General features: G+C 38.8%; 1 protein-coding gene across 2 annotated transcripts in view; it reads right to left on the reverse strand.

Moving 5' to 3' along the window:
• The window catches only part of RALGAPA2 (Ral GTPase activating protein catalytic subunit alpha 2), a 304,928-nt gene that overhangs the window by 116,484 nt on the left and 161,569 nt on the right, over positions 1-26,875 (reverse strand). For both annotated transcript variants that reach the window (XM_077814154.1, XM_077814153.1), the window contains exons 31-36: positions 26,574-26,757; positions 18,916-19,687; positions 18,361-18,432; positions 14,742-14,865; positions 10,634-10,789; positions 2,557-2,715 (exon numbers count right to left, since the gene is read on the reverse strand). In XM_077814154.1, coding sequence (XP_077670280.1) covers positions 2,557-2,715; positions 10,634-10,789; positions 14,742-14,865; positions 18,361-18,432; positions 18,916-19,687; positions 26,574-26,757 — 1,467 coding nt within the window. The remainder of the gene's footprint in view (positions 1-2,556; positions 2,716-10,633; positions 10,790-14,741; positions 14,866-18,360; positions 18,433-18,915; positions 19,688-26,573; positions 26,758-26,875) is intronic.

Raw genomic sequence — 26,875 nt, forward strand, 5'->3', positions numbered from 1 at the left:
GCCATAAATCCATATGAAGAAAAAGACTAGAATTATCAATTTCTGTGCACTCGCAATGCCCATGCTGAGGCCCATTAAAATCAATGGGACTCCATGCAGTCATAAGCTTTCACCCATGTGGATCTTTTTGCCTTAATGAGGGAGTTTGGTTGAATAAGTAAATTGAATATATATTACAATGTTCTCTGTTCAGTACTTTATGTGAGTTGATATTATTTTAAGGAGCCAAAACAAGATTACCTCTTAAAGAATCCTAAGTGTCAGAGGGATGAAAGATAAATATAATAATAGAAATAAACTATAGTCGGATAAAATTTACAGATGTGGAGAGAAATGTACCCCTTCTTTGACCACTACTAATTCTGAAGTAAGTTATCCAAGAAACACAAAAATTAATATTCCCCACATTGCAAACACCTGCTTCGTTACAATCACTAACCTAAGAAAAAATAGGGTTTTTTTTTGTTGTTGTACACACTAAAAGAAGGCAAGGTTAAAGAAACCTTTTGAGTATAACTACCTCAGTTCTATAGTAAGCAGCACTAGTTAAAAGACTCGGGAATGGGCAAATTATAGTACCAAATGGCTGAGAATTAATCTCTGACGACTAGCTGCAATCTAACGAGGCATCTGTGTCCCAGGGAACCCACAGTATGTCCCTGGCGGTATGTGTAGTGTGTAGAGTCTGCATGGCATTCTTTGTCCTCTTTTGCAGGCGGCTTTTCGTCTCATTGTTTAGAATATCCTCATGCATCTGTGACGCGTGGAATGCATTCATACTAACAGACTTACTATTGTTTTCTCTCAGAAGCTTTGTTGAGCAAAGACTGCATCACAGTTCCTGATAATTATATTGCTTAATTAATCAAGACAAAAAAAATTTGCAAATCATTGCCTGGTTGCCAAGCAGGGAGATAAAAATGAAAACAATACAAGCTGAAGCAATATAACAAAAGTAACAGCTAGCTGATCAGAAATTCTTATATAATGAAGCTATTAATGCTAAATCGGTTAATGTTAACATTGCTCCAGGTGTCTCTACTTAGATGCAAACAAAAAGGCTAACATTATGTATATAAAAGGCCAAATGTTACCATGGATTCTGTAACCTGATAGAGAGGACAGCCTTTTCATTTGATTAGGGAATGCAATTTAAATACCAGGGACTGAAGCCAAACAACAGACATTTCTCTCTGCAAGCCTCTTTCATTCACCCTGGGGTCAGTAGCTGGTGAACAAAAGGTCAGCCACACTTGCCCTGGAAATGTCTGGATTAATTTTATTACATTGTAATGGTTTGTACTTTAAATGTAGGGATAACACTAAATTTCCATTTGGCTATTATTCTTTATGCCTTTGGGTGTTTTTTAAGTAATATGTAAAAGAGACAGCTTTTCTTGGATCGATTCACACAATTTTCAAACCAGCTTATAATGCTAAATTCTAAAAAATGTTTATGAAACTCGTGACAAGATACTGTTGGCTATATGATTTATAATACTTCAGCATTCTAAGATGTCATTTTCACTACTTTTAAGTCCCTGACAAGTGGATTGCAGATTCTTTATATACCCAAAATAAAGTTTAACAGCAATAAAAGGTCATAATTTAAAAAGTTGCAAATTCTAAGGTTTATTTTTGTAAATGTATACTCACAAATTACTAATTGTTAAACTGTACAATTCTTGTATCTTTCACAGTTCTGAAAGATGCATCATATTCAACTTGAAAAATGTGTCACTGGATTTATGCATCATTTCTGCACTTGGCTGTACTCCAAGATAAATATCATCCTTTATGTATGAAGGAGATGATATTGTGGACTATAATTACTTTTATAAAATAAATTTTGCCTTGAAAAGTTAACATATCAAATATATTAGAACCAAAATTTACACTCACACACACTCACTCACACTCAATTTCTGCATTTCAAATATAAATATTCCATCTTTATCTACACAACTTTTTAGACACTGGTTGCTTTTGCTTTGAGATTTAAACCCACATTTATAAGGAAGTTGAAAAAAGTTATACTATTTTAAATTGTTGACAAAAACAGAAAAGAAATTAAATTAAGTCTTACAAATATAAATTGTTTGACATTTCACACAAAAACAAGGATGCCGAGTGAGAGGAATCACACTCAATCCTTAAATCATCCCAGTGAGTCAGATTATTGCAGCGGTCTCAAACATTGTTTGAGGGTACATACAATACCATATGTGCCGCAGTAGCTAAGCATGATGGGGTGAATTAATGCCTAGTGAAAGCCTGAACTCTAAATTCCCTTGCTTTTATTAGTTTAAATAGATCTTTGCCATTGTTTTAAATATCTTTTTTCATATTTCATCTCCCACAGTTTTAGAAATTTGAAAGGTTGCCCCAAATGCTAAGCATTAATGTAATATTAATATGTTCTTCATTTCATATCTGACCATTTAAATCTCTACTCATATTAAATTCTCGGAATAAAGTTTCCTTTAAGCTACACAAGAATTGTTGGCCATTTGAACAATGTTTATGATGGACACAAAAAAGTAGCTTAAAACATACCTCTGGTTTCTTCATTATCTCTACGAAAAACATGCGATTCTTCATTGGATAAATAATAATTAAAACATCTCCAAAATCTGTTGGTATAATACCCCTGCGGTAGTTCCTGGTGTGCTCAGACCAGACGATGTGAACCTCATCATTTCCCAAGTGACGAAGCTGCAACAGCAAATTGGCTCTTTATTAATCAGAGTGATAACAACAGTTTATGAGGGGTCATGGCTTACAAATTGAATTACAATGCTTGACAGTAGAAATATTTCATTACAGAAAAGGTTAAAATATTGCTTTTTCTCTGCTTGTTGGAATTAAAAGCAAATAAATAACTTGCCTCATTCAAAACACATTGTTATTTAATGGTTTAATTAAGTAATTATCAAACTATCAACTTGCATGAGGTGTACATGCACAGTATATATACAGATTTCTGTGCTAATCTGGATTACTAGATCAAAATGTTTATTAGCAGAACATTTTAATTTAATTAAAATATTATAGTTTTCACAGTGATAGTAATTACTATGATTCAGGTTGCAAACACACTTTCCATTGTGATTTCCCATATCCTATTTTCTCAGACACCTGAAAGATTCACTTTTGGGTCTGACACTTACTGTGCTATATCTGTCAGAAGGCAAACTGTGTTTTGAAAATGTGAGCAAAATCTCTGAAGTAGTTTTTGAGTTATGACAGAATGGGAGAAAAGTACCTTTTTAAAAAAAACGTAAAATATGTCTGAAGTTTAAAGTTGAAATGTAGCATAGAAATAGTCCTTATTAAGTAGTAGTGCCTTTTCTTTGTGAAGAAAAAAATGTTTGTGATTTAACAAAGGTAAAGTCATTTGAAAATTACATATTGAGCATCCACAGTAGACTGTTTCTGCTATACACTTTACCTTGACATTATATCTATTATTAAAGGTGAAATTTACCACTATGCAGTGGGCTAGCACAAGACCTGTGCAATACTTAAGTTCCATTTAAACCTTAAAATAGATAAAGCTGGTGATTAAAGTGAAGCATAGGCCTTGTTCTGGCCTTCTGTATAGTGATGAATTTCACTCTACTAGAATTGGATGGTAATTTTTAACAGTAAAGGATTTCTATCAAAGTTGCAAAACATTGCGAGGATCAGAATGCTAACAGTACCTTTGCTTAGGACATTATAGGTTAATAATACCTGGGATTTATACTTGGGAAAAGCAAAATAAGACCTGTTCATACAATACCTCAAGTTCACAGCTCTTTATTTGATTTTACTTGACACAGAAAAGTTGCTGAATTTATTTCTCTGATTTATATGTACAAATGAAAAATCCATTTCAATCCTATCTACAAAACAAGTAATCATCAGTCCCTCATTCCTCAGTTTGAAATGTGTAAACACTACACAAAGTATTTTTTTCCTGGACCAATACAGATTAGCGTAAATTAACTTTCTCACTATCATGACCATGGCTACGAGCATTTCATTATTTTGTAATGATATCTGATGATTGAGATAAAATAACCATAATGTGTGAATATTGTGTGTGTGTGTGTGTGTGTGTGTGTGTGTGTATATATATATATATATTTAGCAATATTAAGCGGTGGTACTGTGAGAATATACGGTGAAATCTTGGTTCCACTGAAGAATAGCAAAACTCCCACGATTTCACCCATAGTGAGCAAATAGATTCAACTATAAAACATAAGAGTGACCACAAACAAGATGTGAAGCAAATTTGCTACTGAAAAAAGAAACTACCTGGGCTACACTAATACATACATTTCACCTATTCAGAAATAGTCTGTATTAATCTAACAAAAGGTAAAAGGAATGTGGAAGGGAATGTGGTGTGTTAATATATTAGTTTACTAGCTGAACAACAGTAAGGGCTCAAATCAGGCCACCTGTATTCACTGAGTAGAATTTTTGAAAACAGTTCAATGGGATTATTTTTGGAAGTGCTATGCAATGTAAATGAGGATTAATATATACAGATGTATAGAAAGCAGTGAGCAAAACATAGGACCAAATCCTTTTAAAAAAGGAACATCTTTTTTAATCATATGAATTCTTCAACCAATGATTTCTTAAATTTATCAGCACTTTTCATTCTGAAGAATCCCAAAATACTTTACAAACATTACAGTGATTGCTCCACCTATGTCTGAAATACAGCCACGTCTAGAGCGTTAACATAGCAGCCGTTCTAAATCAGCAACGCCATATTTTGTAGTAGGACTTAGATGCAAGAAAACATCCAAAATAGGAAGAAATTAGGCCAAAAGAATGTAATTTCGCTAGTTGTCATTTAGCCAGGAAACAATGGCTTACGCCTCTACCTCTTGTAAAAACCACAATGACATACTTAATCATCACACGATTGGTGCCTTGGTTTTATCTTTTCTCAAAGATATCTCCCTTCAGCAGCACAGTGCTCCTTAGTACAACACTTCTGGCATCAGTTTAATACTCACTTAGAAGACAGACAGACACCTACTGAATCATGACCCTTACTTCCTATAGCTCCTAGGGTTCTCTGAGACGTTACCCATCCAAGTACTCGCAAGGCTACATTCTGCTTCATCTATGAGATATAACACAATCACAGCCCAAAGTAATGTGCCAGAAACATTCATTTGCTTTATATTAGAATGATAATTGCCTTTAAAGCATAAAAGACCATTTTATCATAATATTTCTAAAAGGACATATCTCCTTGATCAGTATTATTATTATTTGTACTACAATAGTGCCTAGGAGCCCTAGCCATAGACCACATTGTGTTAGGCACTGTACAAACACAGAACAAAAAGACAGTTCCTACCTCCAGAAACTTACAGTCTAGCGTACAAGACGAAAACCAACCGATCGATACAGACAGACGGGAGTACAAGGAAACAACGAGACAATATTGGTCAGCATGACAGGCAGTGGTTTCTCCACACCAACAGCTTAACCATTGTCAGGTTTTTTGTCGATATCATTGCAAAGGAGAATTTTGAGGGGGGATCTGAAGGTGGGTAATAAGGTAGCTTTGTGGATGTTTATGCCAAATGCCTTCCAAACACATGGGGCAACAAGGGCAATAGCACAAGGTGCCTGTTTGAAAATTTAACAAGTGGGCAGTAGAGGCTGGCATCATGGGTCATACAGAGGCAAACATCGACAGCTCAGTAGTGAATGAGAGATAAGTAGGGTGGGGATTTACTATGAAGGGCCTTGAAAGTGAACACAAGCAGTTTATGTTTGATTCAACAGAGAAGGGGGAGCCTACGGTGGGATTCAAAGAGAGAGGTGACATTGTCAAAGTGATGGGCTAGGAAAAATTTAGCAGTAGCATTCTGAATGGATATGAATGCCAAAAGATCGCATTTCTCAAGGCCAGAAAAAAGAATGTTGCATTAATCAAGGCGCAAGATGATGAGAGCTTGGGTGAGAGCTTTAGTGGATGTACAAAGGCCATGTCTTAGAGATTTAGATATAGCCTGGCTATGAGGACCCAGAGATACTGGAGTTGAAGGTGACACTCAGGTTATGGCCTGTCTGACAGGCATGATGGTGGCACTGTCCACAGCAATAGAGAAAGGAGATAGTAGGGAAGATGTCGGAGGGGAAAGATTAGGAGCTCTGTTTTAGCCATGTTTAGCTAGAATTCACAAGATGTCAGAGAGGCAGACTGAGGCTTTACTTTGAACAGAAGACAACATGGTGTAGAGACATAAATCTGTGAGTTGCTGGCATGGTTGTTAAATTTGCGTTCGCAGATGAGATTACCCAGAGATTAAATGTATAGGCAGAAGAGAAGGGGACCTAGAACAAAAGCCTGTGGAAGCCCCACAGAAAATTAGAGGGCAGATGAAGAAGGATATGCTGAAGGAGAGCTTAGAGAGTTAGGAGGGGAACCAGGAGAGGACTTAGTCTTGTAAACCAATGGAGGAAAAGATTTCACTGAATTTTCAGTTAACTCTGACAATATTGATTATATTGTTATAATACTGTACTTATCAGCTTTTGTGTTTTGCTAAAACATCATTATATTGCCAGTGACACAGAACAGTAAAACCATAACACACTAACTGTAGACTTCTTACTTGGATCACTGAAAAAAAATAATGTTTTGGATTTTGTGTGATATATATCTAAAGCTTCTGAGCACAAACTAAACACAAAAGGAACAGTTTTGGCTATAGTCAAATAAGCAAATAAATGAATAATCCAGAGCAAAAGTGATGAGTTTTCTCTCCTCCAATATACGTAGTTTGAAAAAACCAACCAACTGACCACGAAAAGGATGAAACTGGAAAATAAGACAAAGAAGTAGATTGTCGTTTTAAATTGAGCCCTGCTCTGAAAGATACCGGAGATGTACATTAGCAAATACTCAAGGAAGGAAGCTCTTGCAGTTGTTTGCATTTTCCTTCTCAAAACTTAATAGATTAGTATTAATTTATAAACTGCACATAAAGACAACTTTAATAATGTGAATAAGATTTACACACATTTTTAACCACACATTTGTTCAAGTACAGTAGTTTCCTTAATGTCTCAATTAGATCAAACCATGAATATACATATAACTTTGGTCAATTTATAGCCTCTAATTTGAATTATGCCATCATTAATCATGTCTCAGCTGCACTCCCTCAGCTAGAATATGTGCTTCAGAATGTACTTGTCAGTTACAGCACAAATGCTCATTTTTCAAGCCTTACAAAAACAACTCCATGTTCTGAGGCTAGTCGTGCGCCACTTCCACGCACTCACTTGAGTAAATAGTTTTAAAGGCACTCTGCTTTAGCTAGTCTGCATGCTGCCTGCCAGGCAACACGCCACTGCTGACACTGGTCATGGTACACACCTAATAGTCTGACCTCCTTTTCCTACTAATTGCATTACTTAGCCAGCTGGCTCCAGAAAGGAGTCGTCTGTTTGATTGAAGAATTCCTGCTTTTGGGTAGGCATGGCTGCTACTTTTACTAAGTAACAGTGAGGCCTGACATCCCCATTGTTTGTCTGACAGTGAGCCCATCCTAAAATCTAAGTTTTATTTGTAAATTAACCAAGAAACTTCCTGCCAGAACAGCGCTGCCTGGAGACTGATAATGTGTGCCTTTCATTCCCTTTCACTCTTACTGTATCACTGCCAATTTGTTTTTCTGCTGCTGGCCAGCCTTAGGCTATAAAAGCCTTGTAAGACATAAGTGCAATTATAGTCCTGGAGTCAAATGAATTGGACAAATCCAATAGCACAGCTCTGTCCCCACTTTGCAAACCCCTACAGCTGTTAGATTAGCTGCTAAAAATCTAATCTAGCGATAGCTAACAAATTTCTGAAGCGAAGGAGCAAGAGTTCAGTATAGGGTTGCAACCAGATTTCTGAATTGAAAACGTTCTACTATGACAAAGGAGAAGATGGAATAAATCACTTTGAAATTTTGCAGCTCATTTTTAAACTGTTAGGTATAATTTAGTTAGACTAAGACAAGGAACTGTAGGATGCTGTTACTGAGATTGATTTTTATTCTAGCTGTGAGATATCTGATAAAAGTTTTAACACTAATGATGCTAAATCTTACAGCTGGAAAAGGTACCAGTTGAATTTTGATTATGTCAGTAGGAAAGTTTTTGTTCAGGGCCAAGTCTTTTAATATTATTTGGAGTTGTAGTATTTATTTTAAAAAGAGCAACAACATTTTTAATATGGAAACCTGATTTTCAAATATGTAAAGGAAAAAATATTTGTATTGTTGTTGTCTACAGAATTACTGGGCCAAATTCATCCCTCATGGATGTGCACTACTTTTAGTGAATTTTAAACCAGAAGTGAATGCATCCCCTTGTGCCTAAAAAACAAAACAAAACACCATAACAAAATATTTAGGTGGAGTTACTGCATCAGACTATAATTCCACAACCCATAGAATATATAGCCCGCTGTACAACTGCAGTATTTACAGGATGCTTCCTTGGCTAGCAGAGGTAAGACTTTCTGTTATACTCTTGGGTTTACAACCTCAGTAAGATGATCAGCACTCTGATTCTTCTGCCTGGAGACAGGCAGAAAGGATAGAGCAAAGAACAGAGATATGAAAATAGAGCTACTGGCCTAGGAGCCACCAGGTTTCACGCAGGATAAAGTGTTATTTAGAATCTGCCCGGTGGAAGCAGAGGGAAAGAGAGGAAGAGAATGCTACCCTTCTCCCATCCTTGAGTGGCAGCACACTAGGATTCTCACCTCTCAGTAATACAAGTTTGTTTTTTTTTAAATAGCATTGGATATTTCTGTGGCAGCAGCAAATGAATGAAAACTACTCAAAAACATGAGGTTTTAATGCAACAATATATAATTCTCTTTCTCTACTCCTGTTAGGAAGTTATGACAGGGAAGGGAAGGAGTAGAAAACTCCTCTTGACATTCTTCTCCACTGATTTAAGATGGAAACATGGATTCCTCCTACGTGAACATTTGATACTCTCAAATAACATCAGTCCTGTTGTGAATATGGCAGATACTCTCACCAAGATCTCGCATCTCTCTCTCTTTCTCACTCCTGGACGAGTGACATGACAAACCCAATCTTTTCATGACTTGTTCTGGTCAGGTATTGACTCATGTGCCAAAAAAAAAAAAAAAAAGGTGTGCATGAGGGCAACTAGGACATTTTTCTTCAAATTGAGCTGCACGGGAGAGTCACATGGACATGTTTATTCAAGCACATAGTCCTATCTGGTTCTATTGGTATATAGACCTCTAAACGTGGGATTTCACAGCTTAGTTCTCTGAACTGGTCTGCATACTGCTGTTGGAGTCCCAGTGGATTATTGTTTTTGGGGATTTCAACATTTATACTGATATCAGCTCTTTTGGATCAGCAAGTAAGATTCGAAGAAACGGACATCTTGGATTTTACTGTAAGGATGAGGAAGGCTCCCATAGGGCTTGCTGTATATTCATCCTTGTCTTTGGAGCTGGTTTGGATATCACAAATACTCAGGCTCAAACCATCAGCTCACTGGTTTCACTGTGAACCTTATTTCATATGTATTATCATTGCTAGAACCAAATCTCACAGACCCCAGTGAAGATATGATCTGAAGGCAATGAGATTGCATAGGTGTGAATGAACACCCACAGGATTTTTATTACAAATATTATGGGAAAAGGAAAAGACACAGCTTGACTATCAAAAAATAGGGTGAGTTTGCAGGGCGAGTAGTCAGAAATTCCATCTTTCTAATGTTAACTAAGCAAATGTGATATGGAAATCAACATGACAATGAATATGGCACCTCACAATGACATTTTACAGTTATTTCTCAGGGTACAACCGTATTTTAAAGCAAATGAGGTAGCTATGGTTCCATTACTGATAGATCTTAACAATTCACTTTACGAGGGTAGGGTGCTGACCATCCTTAAACCATGCAGAAGTTTGCCAACTGTCCAAAATATCTCTGATCTTCTGGAGTGCCCACCAGTTACTGCTCAATCTTAAACAAATAAGTAGCTGGATATCAACAAAATTCTGAGCTGGTTTCCGTCTGCGTTCTGGCCATCCTTTGAAGCTGAGACTACTTGTCAGGATTGTGAATGATCAAATTATGGTTTTAAATTGAAGTCGGTTGGTGATTTTTGCTACTATAACTCATCACTTTTCTTTCACTCCCTTTCTTTTCCTTTATTAGACTCAATTGCTCATTTATTCATCCATGTTTGTACTTTAAGAGAATGATATTTTATCACATTATATTGCATGTGTTTTTATTCTATTGTACTGAACTCTGAAGGTTTTGACAGTGAGGCAAATGAAATAAAATGATTGTTATTATTATTACTAATAATGGTATTTGATGCTGCCATGGAAATGCAGAATCCAATGTTCACAAGGCACTGCATTCGGGGAATCTAGCTGCAGAATTTAACTCCCATGTGCTGCAGAATAAAGAGGGGCTTGCATACATAGTACAATTTATGTTCCATACAAATTTTGATTTGAGCATATGAAGATTAACTCCTATATTTCAAAATAATGTACTAATAATATCTTAGAACTTTCTATCATAGTAAATGATATAAATGAGTTACCTTTTTGGTCAGTGAATCATCAGAATCTGACGGCATTCTTGTGGACACATGAAAAATGACTTCCACAGTAGAGGTAGCGTAATACGGTGCTGTTTGTCCTGTGCTGCCATTACGTTGCAGACCACCCATAAATCCACAATGTGTTGAAAGATCAACCTTATTGATATAAAAGGGGAAACAACAAGGAAAAAACCTTCTCCTTACTGAGCCACATTTAAAGGATATTATAGCATAGACAATCAACTCTGTGTGTGTATGTATATTTAAAGTGTTAAGGCTTTAATTTTCTGCGTGTGTGTGTGTGGGGGGGGGGGGTCTTTGCACAACATTTTAGGATACGCCAGCTTTCCGTTTCTGTAAGCTGCTAAAAAGAAATATCTCTAAAACTAATAACTAGACAGTCATAATGGAGACAAGGTGATTTGCTTACCTGTTAATATAGTTTCTTTTAGTCTTTAGTGGGTCATTACAGACAAGTGGTATTCTATGTTTCTACTACCAAATGACAAGAGGGATCAAAATAATTCTGTAACACTACGCTCCTTTATTCTGACTAATTCTGTTTGAGCAAATCAGTTCAAGAAACCTCAGAGTAACGAACCACACCTATGCACCCTTAATTAAAAATCAGTGTCAAATATAGAGAAAACACGAACAGGGAAACATAGGTGAAATGAAGAGCCTCTCTCGCTAAGTGCAGTTACCATTACAAGTCAGTAAAAAATATGAATATCTAAAAGGACACATGCTCACTACTGCTTCAGTCTTATAAAACCTTTATAACTGTAAAACCCCACTTTTAGGCAAAGGGAAGTCAAAGTTTCCACTCCACAGTTCAGCAATCTGGGCTGACCCATTAAAAAGTAAGAGAAGCTAAAATTAGAGCAAGAGAACTATCTGTTTTCTCTTATATCCTATGGATCAGTGCAGACAGTGGGAACTTTAATGGCAATATCACTATAGGCATTACTGTAACAACAATCAACAGACCACATTATAAAGGGCTTCCTTGCAGGCATGCCAAAGTAGCAGTGGCAAGAGAAATGATGTAGGAATGCCTAGGTTACAGCCCTGCAGAGTTCTAGAAGGAAGGCATCTCTCTTTCTGCCTGTAAGATGGCTAAAACCCTGTTAAAGTGGGCTCTGATGGTTGGAAGGGGATATCTGCTTTAGACCACAGAGGTGAGAGAATGACTCATAGGTGTATCTGGCAATTAAGTCCTTCAACTCCCTCTACTGCTGTAAGATGAACAAAATGTCAGATGACTGCTTCTAGGGCTTTTTTAAGCATGACCCCCAGTTTCTTCTTTACATTAAAGGTATGCAGTAATTCTCATTATTTAGAGAGGAACAGAGAAAAGGAAGGACTCTTCAGCCAATCTGTCAGGGAAAGGATCATGGGAAAGGAATTAGTGAGCGGCCAATTTGGTTATCATTGCATTTTGATTAAAGATTCAGTAAAGATCTTTGAAGGGAAGGGCCTGAAAATCTTCCATTCTCTTAGCTGAACTGATGGCCTCTAGAAAAATTGTCTGAAGGGTGGAGAATCTTTTGGAGACTTGTCTTACAGGCTTGAAGAGAAAACACAGGAGGACATACGAGACCAGGTTCAGATCGAAAGGGAGTATAAACAGATGGGAAGGGACCAGAGCCTTGGCTTGTTTATTGCCTTACTGCCTTTGGTTCTGACCGAAAAAGAAATGGTTCAAATTTGCTTACCTTACATGTCAAAAGTTGTTTTTTTCTGTAAGCCATGCAGACTCAGCCTCCGAGCTGAAAGCTAAACTAGGTTCTTTTTACTGTTTCATGCATTATCACTAGCATTATGGATCCCCGAGGTCAAATTCTGCCTTCAGTTGCACCTCAGTAGGATTGCACAGCGTACATGAGGACAGAATATGGCCATGCAGTTGGACCTTAATTAACAATCCTCTTGATGGTATGTGATCCAGAACAGAATCCAGCTCACTCTTCCCCTTGCTGCAGTGGCTCTGCAGGGCTAACAAGAGTAAACAGCTGTAAACATGTACTTTTCTCACTGACGCAAGGAGAGTAAGAGGAAAGACATGGAGCAGCTCTGTTGAAGAAGAGGATTCCATTTTTGGAGTCATTTTCTGACCATAATTTTCTTTGGAATAGGGCCACTTCTGGGTTGAGATTCCACTGGCCTTTCTCGTTGCTAGTTTTAGCACTCTAGCTCACCTGTGCTAACACACGTCTGTCTATTTGAGCTGGAAGGCACACTTCCAGCTGCAGCAGACACATACCCTGAATGGATGAGGTGATATACTGCACCAAGGTGCCCTGGATCAAATGAAGAATACTGGGATGCCACTAGCTTAAGATCTCAATACCTTCTAATGTAACTTTTCCATTAGCAGGGAAAGAGAAAAGATGTACTACCTCTAGCGTATAGGTGGTACAAGGCATCAACCTCAAGAGCATCATCCTCATTCAAAAGGTGGACAGCAGAAGAGGAGCTTCTGTACCTTCCCATTTCCTGGTATAATGTTTATGTCCCTGTGGGGTAAATGCCCATAGCTGTCATATAAGGAGAATACCTAGAGCTGTGGTTCCCCTTAATGGATCTGATGGAGGATTGGCCAGTCTGTTCTGCAATTCCTTTTTTGAGACTATGTGAATGGCAAAGAGGGTGATTAGATTTCTCTCTACCCACAGAAAGACATAACATGCTTTTCATTATTTTCCAGGTTTTTTTAATGCCATGAAGGCTGACTATGCAAGTGACCATGGTTAAGTTCATCTTCATCACTTTGCCCTTTAGATCACAGCTGAAATGAAGGACAAACTACACTGGCCAGTGGCCTTAGTTTCAGAGGTGCTAAGCATCTACAGCTCTCATTCAATTCCACTGGAACAGTGGGTTCTCAACACCTCTGAAAATCAGGTCCTTAGTTCCCAAGCAGTTAGGAGCTCTCTGATTTAATCTAGCAGCCTTATGCTACTTTGTGACAAAAGTGAGCAGTACAGGTCAAGAAGCTACAGATGACCCATAGTAGAGAATATCCTTTCACAGTCAACAGCCCAGGGATAAGTTCAGGTCTAGTGAAAGAGAGAGTAGCTCTAATGGGTACAGAAATCTCATGAGTCAGAGCTGAAGAGAGTACTTGTGGAAGTGAGCCCATAAATAGATGGATCTATTTATTGAAGTTGTTTATTGAGTGCTAGTCTTTGTAGTATGCAAGCTTTCTAGGCAGAGCAACATGAACTTCGAGGTAGGCCTCTGCAAGAGCAGAGATCTGATCCCTGAAAGCCTAGTGACTCAAGGCTCTAGGAAGAACAGCTTGCCTCAGTAAATACTGAGTCAGGGTAGGGGTAAAGGATTTCTTGGACTATAACTTTGCTCTGGGATTATAGTAAGGATCGGACAATACCTCTTGGAATATCTGGTCTCAGAATGTGGCTCAGATGAGTAGGTCTTCCACAGAAAGATGTGTAAAGAGGTTCTCCCACTAATGAGTAACAGTTAACATCACCATCACTTTGATGGAAATCTGGGGGTCAATGGCAAGACCAAACTCTAGGGCTTTGTAACAACAAACCACTGTCTGGCCTGACCTACGGGAAACAGGAGAAAACTTGTTTTGTTCTGAAACATGTCACATGTAACACAAGCTGCTCCTACAGTAATTCCTCTAATAATTTAAAGCAAATTTCTCTCTCTTTTTTAAAAAAAAAAAAAAAAAGTTAATGGAAAGTTGCATTTAGGTTGCTCCCCTGAGCGCAGCTCCCTGAAACACCTGATGGTAAGAAATATTTCACAATTGAATAAACTATTAAAATACAAATATATAAAAATAAACAATTGAAATTAGTACTTTTAGCCTCCTTTTTTTAGAAACTATTTTGTAAAATATTTCACAGTTTACATGTGGCAGGGAGTGCTTAACATATGGACTGTCAGGATTCTGCTTTGTATGTTGCTCAGCATTTTTTTAAATGAACTTCTACCAAATATCATGCAGTAAGTTAAAATTATTTCTCTGGTTTTGAAAATTAAAATATGCGTAGCTAATATACAATTTACCCATTTTAAAAATGTTGATTTCAACAACCCTACAAAAACATTTTAAGTTTGCTACTATTACCTCCCAGCCCAATCCAGCAACAAAATCTTCATATGGTTGGCTTCCTCTTGCATTGGACAATATTGAGCATTTGTCCTCTTGTCCTTCTGCAATGTAAAACACTGCAATCTTGTGAGTTTCACGGCTGCAATTAGAGGTAACAAGAAATCTAAGTTCATTTTAAAATGTGGAGGTTACTTACTGTAACTGGAGGTTCTTTGAGATGTGTGGTCCCTAACCATAGTCCACACATGGGGCACACATGTGCACCATATGCCCAAGTCTAGAAGTTCCTCAGAGCAATGCCTGTTGGCCTGCACGTGCACAGTAGCTCTCATGCTCCCAATGGAAGATGTGAGGCAGTGAATATTGACGCTTCTCCAGTTCCTCCTCTTACTTCAATCCAGCAGTACCTGCTGCACTACCTGGTTCTAATATGGCCTCATTGATGGGTAAAGTCACCTTACTTGGTCCTTGAGACTCTAAGATGTCCAAGAGCAGTACAGGTCTTTTGGTGTTGAGGGTCCTGGACCTCCTCTAAAGGGATTTGTAGTAACTGGCCACTCTTTGTAACAGCTCCTGGTAATGGCAATCGTCATTTGGCGGAGAAGGAGTGACTGCTTCATATGGGAATGACGAAGAGGTACCCATTGGAACTGTTGGTACCTGCTGATTTGGTTCCACCTCTTCCTCCTCTTACACTGACAGAACTGGCTGGAGAGAGGGAGAGAAACAGTACAACTCCTGAGAGGGGCTAGGATACCTTCCATAAAGATTCAATGGACTCCAATGAGGCTAGAAAGAGGGATCAGTTGGTTGCAGGGGACCCCAAGGAAATCAGTTTCAGCAGTCCCTGGGGAAGTTGTACAAGGGAGAATGGTGAGTGTAACCTCTTGACTGTCTATCGGGCTTGAGTGCCTCTATGGAGACAATGGTATGGCCATCTCCTCTGATTCATCCAAGTCCAAGAACAGCTGCATTGGTAGTGGCAGTGCCATCAGTACCAGGGCATTCCTGATGGTTGGAGGTGAGACAGCTCCTGGGACAGCGATGTAAGGTCCTCCTCCCGAGTAAGGATATCTTTTAGGACAGTGGTTCTCAACTAGGGGGCCGTGAGCAGATTTCAGGGGGTCTGTGAAGCCGGGCCAGAATTAGACTCGCTGGAGCCCAGGGCAGAAAGCCGAAGCCCCACCACCTGAGGCTGAAGCCTGGGGCCCTGAACCCTGCCACCCGGGGCTGAAGCTGAAGCCTGAGCAATGTAGCTTTGTTGGGGCCCCTGTGGCATGGGGCCCCAGGCAACTGCCCTGCTTGCTATCCCATAATGCCGGGCTGGCCCTGGCTTTTGTATGCAGAAAAGCAGTTGTGGCACTGGTGGGTTGTGGAGTTTTTATTGCATGTTGGTGGCGGGGGGCGCTCAGAAAGAAAAAGATTGAGAACCCCTGCTTCAGGAGGGCTGGGCCAGAAAGAAGTGGAGACTGAGGATAAGGAGGAATATATCCTCTGATATTATATAAGTCTTGGTATGCCCCGATGTCTGATGGGTTCCTGCAGTTAAGTCTGATGGATCCAACACATCAACAACAACTGGATAGTCTTTAGATGGACAAAGTGGTACCAATGATGCATTTGGAGCAGAACTCAGACAGAACTGGCAAGTGTCCGTTCTTATGCTTTGGTACCAGGGTGACTGACAGAATTGGCGGACCTTTCTTTTTATGTATCTTGCCCTCAGATCTGGGGGACTTCATTGGAGCTGGCTCCTTAGGTTCCGTTTGCGACATCTCACACAACCCAGACTGGCTTGGTGAGGAAATGCGTTTCTTACAGACAGTCCTCAACAGGGATCTGTCCTTGCACTCATGAGAGTGCCCTCTACGCTCATGAGGAGCCCGAGAAGAGTCGTCCTTGGGTTTCGATGTTGACGGCACCACTCCAAGGCACATGCTAGGTAGGTGAGGATGGTCTCCCTGGTCTGGATCGGAGAGGGGCCCCATAACTTTCTCCATCAGGTGCTTCTGTAGGAGAAGCTCCCAGGCTTCTTGAGTTCTGGGTGGGAAGAAGCAGCAAATATTGCATTTTGCAGAGATATGCGCCTCACCCAAAGAGTACAAGCATAGTTGATGTTCATAACAGATGGAGAAGGATTAAGGGCAGGAGATACGATTTTTGAATTGCAGGACTTTGGGGCACAGTCCCAGAGCTGGCAGAGGGGATCCCCAACTGGAGAAAAAGAAATACTCGATACTATATTATAACTTTTTAACTACTAACCTAAGAATATAACTATATACAAATAGATTATACAAAGAAGTGAAGGAGGACAAGAGTCCGACTCAGGCCATGCGGTGGTAAGAGGGAACTGGAGAGACGTCAACCCTCACTGTCTTTTATAACACTGGTCAAGAACACAAGGAGAGCTCCTGCACTTGTATGGACCAATGGACACTGCTTTGAAGAACTTCCGAACTTGGGCGCATGGCAAGCATGTGTACCCCACATGTGGAATATACATAGGGACCATAACTTGAAGAACAACTTGTTAGTTCAATTAATTTTTCTTCAAATTAAGAGCAGTGTACTCTGAAATGTGACTATATAAAAATCACACCATTTTACGCAACAGATCTGATCCTTGTAGGAATACAGTCATGTCCTACTTAAGTGACAAAAACTAATTTTTATCATGTTTTACTTCTGATTACACTAAAGAGTCAACACCATAGGGGAGAGTGAACTGGATTCTATTCTTTTTGTGCATCAGCAAAAAATTGATTACCTAATTACAATTACAGGATTAAACACTCACATCTGTGCAACCTCACTGAAGAGTTGCCCAGGTATTAATGAGGGCATAATTTGGCCTGTAGAATCTTAATTACTGATGTAGAAGAAGGAAAAAACATTCATGGACTTTCAGAACCCAAGCTGAGTCTGACAAACCCAGGTGTGTAAAAAAGGGTTTTTTGGGGGGTAAACTGAGCATATTTGTTATGAAAATTATTGGGACACAATAATGCCCCACAATGCTATCTTTACAGTCATTTTTCAAAGAAAAAAATCACATTTTAAGTAATGGCAAATAGTACACAACATTCAGAACTCTATTCTGCCATTGCCTAGTTCTAAAGAGATGGATTTGAGCTTGCTCTTTAGAGGACTGCTATTGTCATATGAATCATTTTGAAGAAAATTCTTCTTTGGGAAAATATTCCTTGGTTAATATACATTCAGAATAGCTACTTTCACCTACGTCATTATGGACACTGACATGAAAACAGAAATATATATGACTCCTTAAACAAAAATCCTGCTACTTATATTCAGTCTCATACATAGTGGCACCAAAAGTAATTTGCTCACTCCAGCTAAAAAACAACAACCAAGAAACCTTTTCATTTCACACTTGTGAAGAGGGTGTCACCCAAATGGACTGAAAGCATGGGGAAAACAGTAATAGGCTGATTTACTGGTTCTCTCACCAAAAACTCAATATATTGAATTGAATACACAACAACAGGTATTTACATTGCTAACACAGGCAACTTCTTCTGGGAATGATTAGTTTTGGGAATGCTGTTGTGGTGCCCTCCCTTGAAAATGTGGCCTTTAACATTAGAACTGTTGAGTAAGTTTCACTTACCATTGACGGGAGTCCAGATTTTTCAACTCTCTCAATAATTTAGAATTTTTCTTAAGTAGATGAAAGCTTTTTCTATAGATACATAAAACAAAGATTTAAGGGAAAATGCATCATAGAATATATGTCATGAGTTTCATAATTCACACAGCTAAATAAAAGGATGACTTAAAATATACATTAAAAAATTCCATGCATTATGACTAAACTGCATCAGTTCTGTCCTTTATACCCCCAACCAGCAAAACACTGAAAAATGCTCTTTCCCCAACTACTAATCAACCTTACAGTTCTCTCTTTTTTTTTCAATATTTGAGGAAACAAAGGTATTTTTCAGCCTATCCTGAAGCTAATCAAAGTGGGCCATTTCAGACCCAGGGACCCTTCTCTTCGAGAATGCTATGCCAGTGGCTCCATCTGATTAGTACAAGGGGACACCAGCATGAGCATCTTTGTAAATCACAATTGTGGCAGTATAGCACAGGGAAACTGAAGACTTCTTCAGCTTTGTGAGATAGCAGCAGCATTACAAACATATATTCATAGATACACGCTTACCTTCTATCCCAAGAATTCATTCCTAAGTCGTTTAGCAACAGCCTACAGAAATAAAATGGTGCTTGTGGTTCAGCAGAACTTGGTTCTTCTTCACTCGCTATGTTCATATCAAGATCAGAACTGCATTTACGTACATGCTCTTTTTCTTGGGCACTCTGCCTTATTATGGCTTCTATGATCTCATTCTCTTGAACATGGCTCATACCAAATGGTGGTGGTGATGGCTCATTTAATTTTAGCTGTGGATGTAAAAGGCATTCAGGACTAGTGTTACCAATCTTTTCTAGCAATTCGTTAAGAGCATCCTCTCCTTCTTCTGTTTGAGAAAAGTCTGTCTGGGCCTCAAATTGCCCTTCATGACTGCCCAAAACCACAAATGAATTATTTCCAGTCTGACGTGCTAGACAGCCTTCCAAAGGTCCGTATAATATCGTGCCATCCCAAGAATATTTCCCTGAGATATCTCTGACAATTACTCTTACATCTGAGAGGACTCCTGCTGGCTCAGTATCCACAGTCATTTCTGCAGGAATTTGAAGGTAAGATATAAGAGTACTGTCATTAAATACAAATAATTGCAAGTTTGGACTTCTGAAGACTTCTGAAGACAGCTCAGAAGATTCCACATAAAAGTTGTCATGATTCTCACTAATAAGGCTGTGAAGAATGGCAGGTCCTCCACTGAGGGGATAGTGACTTAAGTGGTTTACTAGATGTGTCATAACCATCCGTGCAGTTAGAGGTATTAATTCCAAGCTTCTTCTTTTTTTTTCTAAAAATCAATCAATACAAAGATAATAATCAACCACAGCAGCAAAGAGTAATTAAAATGAACACCCACACATTTCAATCAATATATAGTCCATGGCAGGTTATAAGGCTGTTTTGATTTTTTTTTCTTTTAAGCCATCTATTTTTCCATTAAAGAAACATTTTTAAATAATAATAATAATAATAAAAAAACCACTTTATATTCCTTTTCAAATAATCTTTAGATTTCAAAATTCTCTTTTGGGTATTTTACAGTTATTCTAATTCACATCTCCCTCAAAATGTAGTTATCTGGGTATAAGACTACAATGACATCCTGTGAAAGTGGTTACATTTATTATTGGACCAACTTCTGTGGGTGAGAGAGAGAGAAGCTTTCGAGCTACAAAGAGCACTTCTTCAGGTCTTGGAAAGTTACTCAGAGTGTCACAGCTGAATAGAAGGTGAAACAGATTGTTTAACATAAGCAGTTAACATATATTCTAAGGCCCCATTCAAGGTAAAGTGGCCTGTTAATAACCACCACTATCATTGGACAAAAAGAGGGGTTAGTGGGATATGGATTGTTATAACATAATAATTGTTGTAATCTAATGAGGCAGAGCTGCTGTATCACTTCCTGATCAATCATAAGGCATTTGTCTATTTGCCATGACAGCACTAGTTTTCCTTGCTAGGTGAGTCGCAATCATGAATTCTCTCTGTATACTGCCAAATTTGATGTAAAACAACACTGATGAAATATTGGTGTGGTCGTGCTGGTCCCAGGATACTAGAGAGACAAGGTGGGTGAGGAAATATCTTTTATTAGACCAACTTCTTTCGGTGAGAGAGACAAGCTTTTCAGCTTACACACAGCTTTTCTTCATGTCTGTGTAAGCTGTATTTCACAAACCCCCTGATTTCCCCCTCCTCTTTTTTTTTTTTTTTTTTTTTTTTTTTGAAAGAAAGAGTGGAATCTTCAAGAACACTTAATTTTACTGCCCCTGTCTACCATCAAAGACAGAAAACAGCTGCCTGCATTCTGTCACAATGGGCTGGAAACAGCTCTTTCTGGACCTAATCAATGATATTCCATTCATCTGCAAAAAGAGGTTACACAAGTGTTGTCAGGTGTTTCCTCCTTCCTACGGGCTGAGCACTGACAAGCCTCTTAATAAACAATACTTAACATGTATACCGTGCTTTACATCTGCAAAGACAGACACACAACACACAGATGATTGTTTTCAGATGTTCTTTGCTGCTACTCCAGTCTAAAGTCTCATTAAATCTTGAATACCATAGTTCTCAAACTGTGGGTTGGGACCCCAAAGTGGGTCACAACCCCATTTTAATGGGGTTGCCAGGGGTGGCATTAGACTTGCTGGGGTAGAAGCTGAAGCCTGAGCCCCACCGCCCAGGGCCCAAGCCCAAGGGCTTCAGCCCCCGGTGGTGGGGCTCAGGTTACAGGCCCCAACCCCCAGCCTGGGGCTGGGGCCCTTGGGCTTTGGTCCCTCCCGCCTGAGGTGGTGGGGCTCAGGCTTTGGTGGGGTTTGGGGGGGCTCTGGCTTCAGTCCCCGCTCCTGGGGTTGTGTCGTGATTTTTGTTGTCAGAAGGGGGTCACAGAGCAATGAACCCAGCCATAGCGTACTAGCAACAGCTTACTTTCATGTTATTTGACATCTTATCATGACTTCTTAGCTGTGTTACATACTCTTTAGAATGAATTTATGGTCCAAACAAGTTCATAATCTAGATCATCATCATCACCATTACAGGGCGAGCTGTGATTTAGACCCCTTTCAGTCCCTCTTCAGTGCATCTCCCAGGTGACCAGCCTGGATTCCTGCAAGTCACTTTGGGTGGAACCACATCATCCTAGCATTCTTGGACTAGATTCTGAGTTACAGCTCCCTTACCAACTGTGTTAACCTGACAGGCCCAACTTGGCATGCGGGTTTGGCACCTGCAAGACCATTTCCTCTGGAAAACTGTGACAAAATAAGTTTGAAGTGACACAGAAATAGCTTCTTCAGAACAAAGCATTATTTATTCTTTCAGCCAGAGGTACCTAGCAACAAGAATCAAAGTTTAAAATGATAAAGGTCTATATGCATATTTCCCGTTATCTAAACCCTGATCTTTCCTTGCAGGTTGTAATAAGTTCCAGTCAGCCCAGTTACGCCCATCTCTGGGCTGGCAGAGACAGTCTGCATTGCTGCAGAAGCATGCTCACTCTCTCTCTCTCTCTGTGTGTATGTGTATGTGTCATGAACATAACTCCAGCTGCTACGGACACCCCACTCAAACCTGCACTCCCCTTCCAGTCTAGGCCAGCATATTTAAGGTTTTAGTGTACGCTTTGATCCTAAGTTTGGCCTTGGAAGAGTAAACTTTGCCAACCTAGTGGGCACTAAGCCAGGGGTTATTTCCCATTTCCCTACAGTTTCCCAAAGGACCCTTGCTATTCCTTGCAGTTTCCCCGTTGGTTTTGCCCTTACAGCATCCTTTGATTTAACTTGCATTCAAACAGGATACTATCAAACTGATATACTGAGGTGCATAAGACATTAAGTGTATTTTTAACTCCCTCATTCTCTACAAAGAAAGATGACTATCTCCAACTTCTTATTCAGATATTCAGCATTTCTTTCGCTGGGGCATAATCAATCACCTAACAGGCTTCAAGTTCATCCCAACACTGCAACAGGATATCAGTGTCTGTAAAAGTCAGCTGAATCAGGCTGTGAAATAGTGTCCAGGCCTCTGTCCATAATTCATAGTTCACGACAAAAGAACAAAAAACTTGTCTAAGGGCCCCAACCAAAACAAGATACAACCAGGTCTGTGAAAGTTGGCATCTGAGCTAGGTCATTAAGCTTTTATTGTTCAATAGTCATCCTCTCCTCAGTGGGCTACTTCCTGCAAGATGAACCATGAATCTGGTACCCTACTGTGTGTGTGACTGAGGCAGAGAAAACTGGTTTGAAAAGTGGAGATATCTGCCCTGGATCAAGGATCTTGGTACTGACAGTGAGCAGAGCAGTGCTGAGACAAGGACCAAAGTGGTTAGATACAGAGGACTGCTTTCACGAGCTGTAACTAAGCTGAAAATGCCTTACCTAGTTTATGAGAATTAAAAATCTAGATATGTTAAGCAAACTATTTCTCTTGCTGCAATTCTATTTCTCTCTGTTTTTAATAAACCTTGTTTTTGTTATGATTATTGTTGTATGGGTAGTTTCATGCAGTCTGCCCTCAAAGAGAAGAAAACCCTTACCACCTCCAAGAAGAAGTGCTGAAGGGTAAAGAGGCTCTGGAACCTACACACTCCCCTCTCAGTCTCAGGCAAGGAGTATGAACAAAGGTATTCTATCCCAGCGAGGTGTGTTGTCATTATGCTATAGTGGGTAAACACGAGGTTAGAAGCTGAAGGGCCAAGCAGAAGAAAGCTGAAGGGGGTGGGCATTACTCCAGTGCTTGCTGGTTATACAACAAACACAAAAAAGCGCCCAGAAGATCCAATCAAAAGGGAGAAAAAAATGTCCAGTTTACTGCATAACCTTTGGTTTTTAGAATAAATATGTTTAACATTCCTAATGTTGAAGTTTTCATTAATATAAAAATAGTGACAGTGATTTCAAGCTGTCAGATTTCCATATTGTTGGGGAGTATGTCTAATTTTCTTGTGGATGCTGAGAATATTAAAGAAGTGGGAGAAGCAAACAGCAGAAAGCTTTATTAATTTTAATTGATCTTGTAACAATTAACTTTTTCTATTTAACTTATTTTAATTATCCTGGATAGTTACCTTGCAAAATTAATAATCTGCTTTTTGCCTACACTATTATGATATTTTGAATTAAAATACACACTCAGTATTGCTTCTACAATGCCTGTTGCTACTATAGCAGCTGTTACTGAAACCTGTTACTGTAATGTGTTTCCTCTTTTCTCTGACCTGATTAAACCTATTGTATTGTTGTAGCTAGCTATAATGAGTGATAAATAATGTGATAGGTAAAAGGCATATGTAAATAACAAAAATAAAAAAAGCAGGAAGAATCCTTTTTTAACATTAGTCTGAAAATAGCATGACAGTAAAATAGAAGAGTGTACAAGGCACAAACATATCCAAGATGAAAAACATTTTGTTCTACCTAAAATGACAAATCTCTCTCACGTCTATTTTTATCTTTCTGCTCTTCACAAAATGTACCCACTCAGAAAGAAGTGTGTGCAGAGCAATTGGTTTTAATGCCTCTAACCTTTTCGTTAAACTAAAAATGCAGGTACAAGGGAAGTAAAAAGAAAACATGCTGTCGTGATGAAAATTTGTTCCAGCATGAAATACAGAAAGAACTGTATTTCAAAGTAGCATAGAAAGTCTAGCATTATTTTGCTCATCCTTATACTGCATCTGTTTCTGAATCCTGTGTAAAAAAATATTTCTGTGAAATGATTTACATAAAGTTTTTAGAACAATATTGTACTCTGGAAGTTATTCTTAATCTAATGCTTGAATTAATGATATTGACCAAGATACATAAATAGATGTTTTCCCTTAGTGAATACATCCTTCTAGCAGTTGATTTTTTTTGTAATGGGTGAATCAAATCATGTGACATACATAGAACTGAATTCACTATAAAATATTGTGAGAGATGTGTCTTTCTCTCTCTCATCTACAAAATGTTATTTGGCCATTTTATGTATTACAATCACAGGAGTTTTTCTTGCAACAATCCCCAAGAAATACTGCATGATTGAAATGGGCCACCCTGATTACACTGGCCTCATTAGCACGACAAAAGTGATTTCCACCCCTTCCTGTTGAGAATAGCCCACTTCCACCTTAACTGAATTGGCTCATTAGCACTGACCCCTCACTTGGTAAGGCAACTCCCATCTTTTCATATGCTGTGTATTTATAGCTCTTTACTGTATTTTCAACTCTATGCACCTGATGAAGTGGGTTTTAGCCCATGAAAGCTTATGCCCAAATAAATTTGTTAGTCTCTTAAGTTGCCACAAGGACTCCTTGTTGTTTTTGCATGTTTACAGTTTTTTACTAGAATTTTATACCATTGAGCCTGCCAGAGTCTATGGATGACATGTTTTGGTTTTCAATAAATCAGATCAGGTCCAATCAGATAAGGTCCAAGTACTGCTCTCAAAAGTTCCTAGTGAGACTCTCCTTGAAACCAATATTTACAAAGTTAAAGTCATTCTTAGTAAAAAGTGAAGAGCCACTGCTGTTTGGAGAGTTTTCATATTATTCCATCAACATCAGATCACTCATGACTACGTACTTGTTTAGCTTCCCATAAAGCAAAAAAGGTGTTCAAACAAGGTACACAATGGACTAGCCACACAGTTCTCAAAAGGATTTGATTTGGAGTTAACTTTATTCATAGTTTTAATTCTGTATATGTAACCACAAGCAAAAGTGATTACCCAATACCATCATATCTATGACTTTCTCACTATAGAAAAGGCACATGGGAGAAGTGACATTTTCTTCTTTGTTCATAGATACTAAGGTCAGAAGGGACCATTATGATCATCTAGTCTGACCTCCTGCACAACGCAGGCCACAGAATCTCACCTACCCACTCCCGCGAAAAACCTCTCACCTATGTGTGAGCTATTGAAGTCCTCAAATCGTGGTTTAACGACTTCAAGGTGCAGAGAATCCTCCAGCAAGTGACCCATGCCCCATGCTACAGAGGAAGGCGAAAAACCTCCAGGGCTTCTTCCAATCTGCCCTGGAGAAAAATTCCTTCCCGACCCCAAATATGGCAATCAGCTAAACCCTGAGCGTATGGGCAAGATTCACCAGCCAGATACCCAGGAAAGAATTTTCTGTAGTAACTCAGATCCCACCCCATCTAACATCCCATCACAGGCCATTAGGCCTATTTACCATGAATATTTAAAGATCAATTAATTACCAAAATCATGCTATCCCATCACACCATCTCCTCCAATGATCTTGTGAGGTTGCGAGATCCTAAGAATTCCATACCACATATCTGCAGACTATTAATGGCTTTGGGAAGTTTTCAAGATGCTCTGACAAGCAGCAGAAACAGAGCTGTCTTGAATTTAGCCCCAAACTGTTGTACATCAGAACCCTGCTTTTATTATTACGAACTCTTTTATATCTGAGGATTTGAATTCAATCTAAACTCAGAATTTTTATGTAAATTACATTTGAATCAATAGATAAGGTCATCTTCTCTGTCATACATCACTAAACAACTAAAATTAACATAGAAAGCATATGCACAATTAACATTTTTTATATATGTTACCTCAATACTACTATCCTTCTAGACTCCAAATGAGAATTTCAATTAGACTTCTTAACTGGGACAAATATTTACTCTCTTGCCATTCTAGCTCAAATGTGTTAGGAGTTCCCAGCTCTCTCTCTTTTCAAAACAGTATATCAACTTCCCTATGTGGTTAACTAGTTGATGGTTTTCCCTTCCAAAAGAGGGCTCTTGAGGTAAACATTTAACGTTTGGAGTCGTATTGAAGATGTCTTTATGTTTTCTTTTGACGTATTTGCAGTCATAATTTATGCAAGTCTGTTATCTTTTCTACAAAGAAATTCTGGTTTTGACACATTTTAGTAAGCATCAAGAAGTGTCTGAAATTTTCTGGTTCCTCACTGGTATTCTCCTAATATACTGAACACGCTAACGTAAGTGAACTCCAGACTATGAATGCGTTGAACCACATGGCTTTCCCTGTAAAACACCTGTAGAATTATTCAGCGTTACCTGTGCAAGCATGTTTTTCAACGAAGAAATGCCACCTAGTAGGTTATTAAATCCTCATATTGTTAATGTTGAAATCCTAGCAATATTCAAGTTATTTTCTCTGGAGTTACTTACCTTCAACAACAGTGAGTAGATTTCCCAAATCTGGAGTGGAATGGGAGTGTGCTGGCTCAGAATTCTTGACATTTCCCAATGGCAAAAATGGATCATAGTCATTAGATGAGAGATCTGCAAGGCTCAATATGTAATGGCTTTGCTGCGTATATGTGCTTGAACCATAAACGCAACAGTGCAACACCTGCAAGAAGAAAAGAAATGAAAATTGTACTAGAAATAAATTGTACAAAAAAAAATCAAGTCAAGTGACAAAGTGATGAGATAAATTTACTATGCTATTAAATTCTGACACATTGTAG

The sequence above is a fragment of the Eretmochelys imbricata genome, chromosome 3, assembly GCF_965152235.1.
Source record: "Eretmochelys imbricata isolate rEreImb1 chromosome 3, rEreImb1.hap1, whole genome shotgun sequence".
Classification (NCBI taxonomy): domain Eukaryota; kingdom Metazoa; phylum Chordata; order Testudines; family Cheloniidae; genus Eretmochelys; species Eretmochelys imbricata.